The 7,580-nt window shown below is 44.7% G+C and overlaps 2 protein-coding genes and 1 long non-coding RNA gene across 3 annotated transcripts in view; 1 reads left to right on the forward strand and 2 right to left on the reverse strand.

Annotated features, from left to right (window-relative positions):
- Positions 1-292, forward strand: part of LOC122774928 (CD82 antigen-like) — a 3,475-nt gene extending 3,183 nt beyond the window's left edge. Inside the window, exon 8 of the mRNA XM_044034540.1 lies at positions 1-292. This exon is cut by the window's left edge and continues 98 nt beyond it. Coding sequence (XP_043890475.1) covers positions 1-70 — 70 coding nt within the window. The 3' untranslated portion in view covers positions 71-292.
- Positions 293-575: 283 nt separating this feature from the next.
- On the reverse strand, positions 576-4,141 carry hjv (hemojuvelin BMP co-receptor). The gene is made up of 4 exons (XM_044033396.1): positions 3,955-4,141; positions 3,004-3,130; positions 1,521-2,074; positions 576-1,447 (listed from the first exon to the last, which is right to left on the reverse strand). The coding sequence occupies exons 2-4, from the start codon at positions 3,125-3,127 to the stop codon at positions 806-808; spliced, it is 1,320 nt and encodes a 439-aa protein (XP_043889331.1). The 5' UTR covers positions 3,128-3,130; positions 3,955-4,141; the 3' UTR covers positions 576-805.
- A 453-nt stretch (positions 4,142-4,594) lies between these two features.
- Positions 4,595-6,852, reverse strand: LOC122774278. Its single transcript, XR_006360978.1, has 2 exons — positions 6,334-6,852; positions 4,595-5,152 (listed from the first exon to the last, which is right to left on the reverse strand). It is a non-coding gene; the product is annotated as an uncharacterized LOC122774278 (long non-coding RNA).
- Positions 6,853-7,580: the final 728 nt, after the last annotated feature.

Genomic DNA, 7,580 nt, shown 5'->3' on the forward strand with positions numbered 1-7,580 from the left:
TTCTGAGGATGATCAGATGATTGACGATCAAAATCAATCATCGGTTATTCAGTGTACCAATCTGCAATAAATAACAGTATAAATCTACCACAGCGCCCCCTGGTGTTCACACAGAGCATTACATCCAATCATTCATAAACATCTGTGATTTAGTTTTATAGATATCATCATGCACTTGTTTTATATATGTGTAGTTCTTCCATGATCATGTGATGTCATCACTGTGATGTCATCACAAAGACTTCAGATGATGTTGTTGTGACTCTACAAATAAAACTGAATTGAATTTTAACACAGAACATTTCATTGTTATAAATATAAACAATCTTTATTATTATTATTATTATTATTATTTTCTTTTTACTCACGAATGTATATTTTCTGTGGTGAAAACTGTGTGGGTGTGGCTTATTACAGCATAGTGTTTAAACCAACGGTGTCGCGCCGGGCGACGCCAATACTGCGAAAAACCTAAGTAAACTAACTGAACTACCTAAACTAACTGAACTAAGTAAACTACCTAAACTAAGTAAACTAACTGAACTACCTAAACTAAGTAAACTAACTGAACTACTTAAACTAACCAAACTAAGTAAACTAACTGAACTACTTAAACTAACCAAACTAAGTAAACTAACTGAACTACCTAAACTGAAGTCGTTTAGAAATTTTGAGCCACAGATTCCTACGATGTTCATGTGTACGATAAAAATATTTTTTCATTGCGGGACATTTCTGTGGGCGTGGCCGAGAATGTTTCACTGTGAAGGGATGCCACAGTGATGTCATCAGTGACGTCACTGCCTTAGGCTCTGCTCACAATTCCCAGCATGCCGAGTGTCAGCAGTAGCAGCGTCAGGTGTGGAGGTGGGCGGCGGTGTCGCGCAGCGGCAACCAGTGACAGGTGAACGGTTTCCTGCTCAGAGATCATGTGACGTGCGTCGTGCAGCGCGGTGACGGCGGCGGTGCTGGAGTTCAGGTCGCCGCTGGTGATCAGGTCAAACACGCAGGCCTGGTAGTAGACGTCTCGAGCAGGAAGCAGCGCAGCGCAGTGGGCGTGGGCACTGATGGAGGCGGGCAGAGAGGACTGCGGTGGTGGTGGCTGCGGTGGGCGGAGCGTGTTGAGTCTCTGGGAGGCGGGGCATCCCCACACACACAGCTGCAGGTCCTGTTCGGGGCCAAAAGCCTGCGTGACGCCGCGCGGCGACAGGACGGACAGGCCGAGGGAGCGTCCGCTCTGACGCACCACCAGCAGCGTGCCGATGTGAGACGCTCGGATCTCAGCGTGTCGACCCGGACTCTGCGTGCTGACCGTCAGGCTGCGGTGACCTCGCCACTCGCCGCTGGACACCGAGCCGTCGGCGAACGCCGCGGGCACGTTATCGAGCTCGGCCTGGTACAACTGCTGCTCCACGCACTCACGCATGTTCTTAAAGATGACTGTGATCTGTGGAGAGACACCAGCTGTCAATCATCTCACTGACCACGCCCACACTAACTTCATCAGGTGTGTGACTCACCTTGGTGAGCGCTGTGCTCCTCCCCATAATGGGCGTTTCCGCCTTCATCGGTGAACTGGTGGCTTGAACAAACAGGTATTCATTATCTATGAGAGGCCACGCCCCCTGCACGTCGCACGTCTGGAAATCGTCATTGAACGTTCGGACGTGCGGGTCCCCGAACACGCCGCAGTGCACGTACTCCGGCACGCGACCTTCTCTGCTCAGGAAGCTGCGCTCGTAGAGGCAGTCGTCTGCTGACAGGGTTCCCTGAGGGAGGGGGCGGGGCTGTGGCGTGGGCCCCGCCCGGGGACAGCGGTGCTGGATCAGCAGGTCCTCGATGCCCTGAACCGCAGAGTGGTACGCCAGGTCGCCCCGACACGCCCTCGCCATCCGCTTGGTGCACGTGGCGTAGGATCGCAGGGCGCCGCAGTAACCAGCGTTCACCACTGCTCTGCTCACAGCTGTGGCGCCATCTGGTGGTCTGACTCCTCCTACTCCACTGCCGCCACCCAGGTCCAGCGTCGCAGCCACGAAGTCAGAGTTACACCTGAGGATACGACAGGAAGCTGCACCTGTGGACAAAGTTCACATTCAGACCATAATGTGAACTTACTTAGCTTAGCATTAGCTACAAGAGAATAGACCAGGGGCCCATTTCAGAATGCAGGTTCAACTAACTCTGAGTTGTGGGTTTCAGAACAGCTGATCAGCATCAGTTCAGTTCACTGTGAGTGAATCTTCATCAATGGAGCTCTGATACTACGAGTCACCATGGCAACGGGTAAACAAAGAGCACAGCCTCCATTTTAATCCAGTTAACAGAAATATGAACACATGACATTTATGTGAAGAGGAGTGAATAAATGAACACTATGACATTTTATACAGTGTAATTCACTCATTCATCCTTTCATTAAAGATGATAATGCTGCAGTCCTACCATATGTTACATTAGATTTGATCTTTATTCAGCTGGAACCATAAACTATCATTATAAAAGTGTCCATGTTCAAACTGACTCACTTTTATCACTCTATTTTACATGAAAGCATTTTGCTCAACACTACATTGTGGGGTGGAGTGGCTCAGCGTCTGCTAAATGACATGTAATGTAATGTTATGAAACTATTTCGTGAGCCCCCCCGAAAGCCGTGGTATAGTTAGCACACTGGAAGTAACATGTAATTGGGATTTCGATGTTTTGAAAGACGTAAATGTCATTCATTGTGCAGGTGAATGTGCTCTGACGCGTGTTTTGTTAACGACTGTATGAACTAGGACATGAGACGGAGTGTCAGACAGCTGCTTCAGGCTCACGGAGTCTGTTGCCAGGGTAACTGACTAAACTGGCTTTGTGAAACTGAAAGACCACAGTTTCCCTCATCTCAGGGTTAACTAACTCAGAGTTTTCACTAAACCTGCTTTCTGAAACGGGCCACGGTTGTGTGTGTGTGTGTGTGTGTATGTGTGTCTGTGTGTGCATGTGCGTGTGTGTGTTCACCTTGTTCAGGTAAACTCAGCTGGACCAGCAGCAGAGTCAGCTGGAAACAATGTTTCCATGGTAACGCTGTGTTTCCTGTGATGGCAGACTGAGCCTCCATCATCATCATCATCATCATCATCATCAACTGTGAGAGACAAACACTTATGATCTATGTGACAGTAAACACACACACACTTAAACGTGAGTATTAGTTTTAGTAGCAGTAGTAACAGTAGTAGTAGTTTTAGTAGTAACAGAAGTAGTAGTTTTAGTAGCAGTAGTTAGTAGTAGTAGCAGCAGTAGTAGTACAGCAGTAGTAACAGAAGTAGTTTTAGTAGCAGTAGTAACAGTAGTAGTAGTTTTAGTAGCAGTAGTAACAGAAGTAGTTTTAGTAGCAGTAGAAACAGAAGTAGTTTTAGTAGCAGTAGTAACAGTAGTAGTTTTAGTAGCAGTAGTAACAGTAGTAGTTTTAGTAGCGGTAGTAACAGTAATAGTTTTAGTAGCAGTAACAGTAGTAGTAGTTTTAGTAGTAGGTAGTTTTAGTAGCAGTAGTAACAGTAGTAGTTTTAGTAGCAGTAGTAACAGTAGTAGTAGTTTTAGTAGCAGTAGTAACAGTAGTAGTTTTAGTAGCAGTGGTAACAGTCAGAGTAGTTTTAGTAGCAGTAGTAGTAACAATAGTAGTAGTAACAGTAGCAGTAGTAGTAGTTTCAGTAGTAGTTTTAATAGAAGTAATATCACAGTGATGATGTCAGTCAGTTTTGCTGAGTCATGTTGTCCAGTGTTTGTTATTAAAAGATGTCACACTGTGATCATGCTAATGCTAGTCAGTGCCAGTGTTAGGCTAATACCAGTGTTAGCTGTTAGCCCAGTTTTAGGCTAATGCCCATGTTAGCTGTTGGTGTAACCCGTGGGTGAAACAGAGCAGGGGCTTTTGGGAATTGTAGTCACTGACAATCATAACAGTCTCACCTCAAGTGGTTCAGGATCAGAGTTGGTCCATGTTTATCTCCAGGTTTGTGTCAGGACCTGGGTCCTGGTTCTGGTCTGTCCTGGTCTGAAGTGTCTCTGGCTCTGGTCTGTCCTGGTCTGAAGTGTCTCTGGTCTTTGACACGTGTGACATTCACAGCTGATTGAGAGAGTCAGTCGTTTCTAAATAAATCACCACCAGCTGCTGCTGCACAACAGCTGAGACACACACACACACACACTGACACACTGACACACACACATACACTCACACACACATTGACACACACACACACACACACACTGACACTGATACACTCACACACACTGACACTGATACACTCAAACACACACTCACTCACACACACATACTGATACACACCCACTGATACACACACACATATTAATTCACACAAACACATACTGATACACTCTCACACACACTGATACACACACACTCTCACCTTAATTGAAAAGTGTGAATGCTGCCCCCTGCTGCCTTTAAGAGGTCACTGCAGCTGACCAAACATCTCAGTCCTGCATTAACTACAGTTAATCAAGTGTGTGTGTGTGTATGTGTGTGTCAGATAGTGAGTGTGTGTGTGTGTGTGTGTGTGTGTCAGTAGAAGAATAAAGTAGTTTGTTTTAAAATGATCAGATTTTTTATTTCAAACATGAAAAACATCAAATATGTTGTAGCTTATGATTCGTCAGCAGGGTCATGTGATCTGATCAATATCTATGTTTCAATGACTCAGCATTTCAATCATTAAAGGGGAGTCTGGTGGTTTACAGTCTGGTCCAGCTGGTTCACAGTCCGGTCCAGGTTCTGGTGGTTTACAGTCCGGTCCAGGTTCAGGTGGTTTACAACCCTGTTCAGGTTCTAGTGGTTTACAGTCCAGTTCAGGTGGTTAACAGTCTGGTCCAGGTTCTGGTGGTTTACAGTCTGGTTCAGGTTCTGATGGTTTACAGTCCGGTCCAGGTCCTGATGTCACAGTTTGTCCACTAGTTGAAGACATCATCAGTGACATCATCATTAGTGTGTGTGAACACACTGTGTAGCTTCTTCTGCGTTGTTATGACGACATGAGTCAGCAGAGATGATGAAGATGATGATGTCACTGCTTCACCTGCTACTCTCAAACCTGAATGTGCATCAGAACTTGTTTACGATGAGAGTGGAAATCTGCAGGCACCGTGTCTGAAAACAACAACAACAAACATCAACAAACAAACAACAACAAACAACATTAAATTTGAAATCCTCCTCCTCACGTACAAAGCACTTAATGGTCACGCCCCTTCATACCTGAAAGACCTAGTCTTACCCTATCACCCTAATAGACCACTTAGGTCACAAAATACAGGTTTACTTGTGGTTCCCAGAGTCTGTAAGAGCCTTTAGTTACCAGGCTCCTCCTCTCCTGTGGAACCAGCTTCCAATGATAGTTCGGGAGGCGGAGCCTCTCTCTGTATTTAAAGTTAAACTTAAAACTTTCCTTTTTGATAAAGCTTATAGTTAGAGCTGGTTCAGGGAAACCTGGACCAGCTCTTAGTTCTGCTGCTATAGAACTAAACTGCTGGGGGATTTTCCTGTGGTACACGCACATTCACTCTCTCACACTCAGGATATGATTATGACTTTTTATATGTCATTAACATTGTCTCTTTCTCTCCCTAGTTTGTGTCCTTCCTTCCTTCCTTCCTTCCCTCTCTCTCTCTCTGTATTCTCATCATGCAGGTTGCAGGATCAAGATCCAGTTTCCGAGGCTACGCTCATCGTCACCATTATTATTATGTTATAATTAAAAAGTCGATATCAGTAACTGTATAAACTTGTAACCTGATACAGTTGTTGTGTATCTGCTGCTGGTCTCCCTCTCTCTCTTCTGTCTCTCCCTCATCTCCCTCTTGTCCTTTCTCTCCCCCCTATCTGTCCCCCACCTCACCTCTGTCCCCCATTTTCCTTTCACCCCAACCGGTCGAGGCAGATGACCGCACATCTCTGAGTCTGGTTCTGTCAGAGATTTCTTCTTCTGTTAAGAGAGAGTTTTTTCTCTCCACTGATGCCTAGTGTTTGCTCATTGTGTGAACTGTTGTGTTTCTCTGCTCTCTTTGATGTTGTCTATGTACAGACCTGAGATCATGTATGTTATGATTTGGCGCTATACAAATAAAATTGAATTGAATTGAATTGAATGGAATCAACAAACATCAACAACGACAAACAACAACAACAAACATCAACAACGACAAACAACAACAACAAACATCAACAACGACAAACAACAACAACAAACATCAACAAACAACAACAACAACAAACAACAACAAACATCAACAGTCCAGGTAAACACACATGTGAAAGGTCAAAGGTCTTACCGTTGCACCTGTAGCGCAGGTTGGACCAGATTATGTTTTCCTGAGAGAAGCAGAAAACGCCGAGTCGTCCTCCTCTCATGGAGCTGTCAATCACCACACCTGAGTCAGCCACCATCTTTGTTCCCTCAAACAGCTTCACCCTGGAACACAGAGATGCCGAAGTAGAAAAAAAACGCTTCTCCTGACCCTCATGAGCGACCGAGAGAAAAGGAGGTCTGGTTTCTGGTTTAGGGTCTGGTTTGGGGTCTGGTCTGAGGTCTGGTGTAAGGCGCAGGTCTGAGGTCTGGTTTGAGGTGCAGGTCTGAGGTCTGATGTGAGGTGCATGTCTGAGGTCTGGGGCCTGTTTCCGAAAGAAGGTTCAACAAACTCTGAGTTAAATCCTTAACTCTAGGGGCCCGTTTTAGAAAGCAGGTTTAGTGAAAACTCTGAGTTGAGGTGAGGGAAACTCTGGTTTTTCGGTTTCACAAAGCCAGTTCAGCTTAACTCTGAGTCAGTTACCCCGGCAACATACTCTGTGAACCTAACACATCCATTATTACAAGCCTGTACGTCTACTTACCTTAAGTCAGCTCATATCACCACATAATGAATCCAACCTCCACACACGCATCAAATCTTAATCAAATAAATTTGTTTCCAGGGGAGCTCATGTCAACACTGTGCACAAATAATAATAACAATGATTTATAAAGCGCGAAATCTTAATGTTTGACAGCATTTCAGTGACGGTGTTTATATTTACACGTGGAAATATAGTCATGAAATAGTGTTGAGAAAAATGTTTTCATGTAAAATAGAGTGAAAAAAGTGAGTCAGATTGAACATGGACACTTTTATAATGATGGTCTTCTCTTCTTCAGTTTGTGTGTCGTCTGGTTCCAGTTGAATAAAGATCAAATCTAATGTAACATATGGTAGGACTGCAGCATTATCATCATTAATGAAAGGATGAATGAGTGAATTACACTGTATAAAATGTCATAGTGTTCATTTATTCACTCGTCTCTTCACATAAATGTCATGTGTTCATATTTCTGTTAACTGGATTAAAATGGAGGCTGTGCTCTTTGTTTACCCGTTGCCATGGTGAATCATAGTAGCAGAGCTCCATTGATGATGATTCACTCACAGTGAACTGAACTGATGCTGATCAGCTGTTCTGAAACCCACAACTCAGAGTTAGTTGAACCTGCATTCTGAACCTGCCCCTGGTCTGAGGTCTGATTTAAGGTGCAGGTCTGAGGTCT

The sequence above is a fragment of the Solea senegalensis genome, linkage group LG9 (genome assembly GCF_019176455.1).
Source record: "Solea senegalensis isolate Sse05_10M linkage group LG9, IFAPA_SoseM_1, whole genome shotgun sequence".
Lineage (NCBI taxonomy): Eukaryota > Metazoa > Chordata > Actinopteri > Pleuronectiformes > Soleidae > Solea > Solea senegalensis.

Coding starts and splice junctions, on each gene's coding strand:
- hjv (XM_044033396.1), bottom strand. CDS start 3,127: ATGATGATGATGATGATGATGATGATGGAGGCTCAGTCTGCCATCACA. Junction 2,075..3,003: donor GCTGAGTTTACCTGAACAAG/GTGAACACACAC, acceptor CTTTGTCCACAG/GTGCAGCTTCCTGTCGTATC. Junction 1,448..1,520: donor GGAGCACAGCGCTCACCAAG/GTGAGTCACACA, acceptor GTCTCTCCACAG/ATCACAGTCATCTTTAAGAA.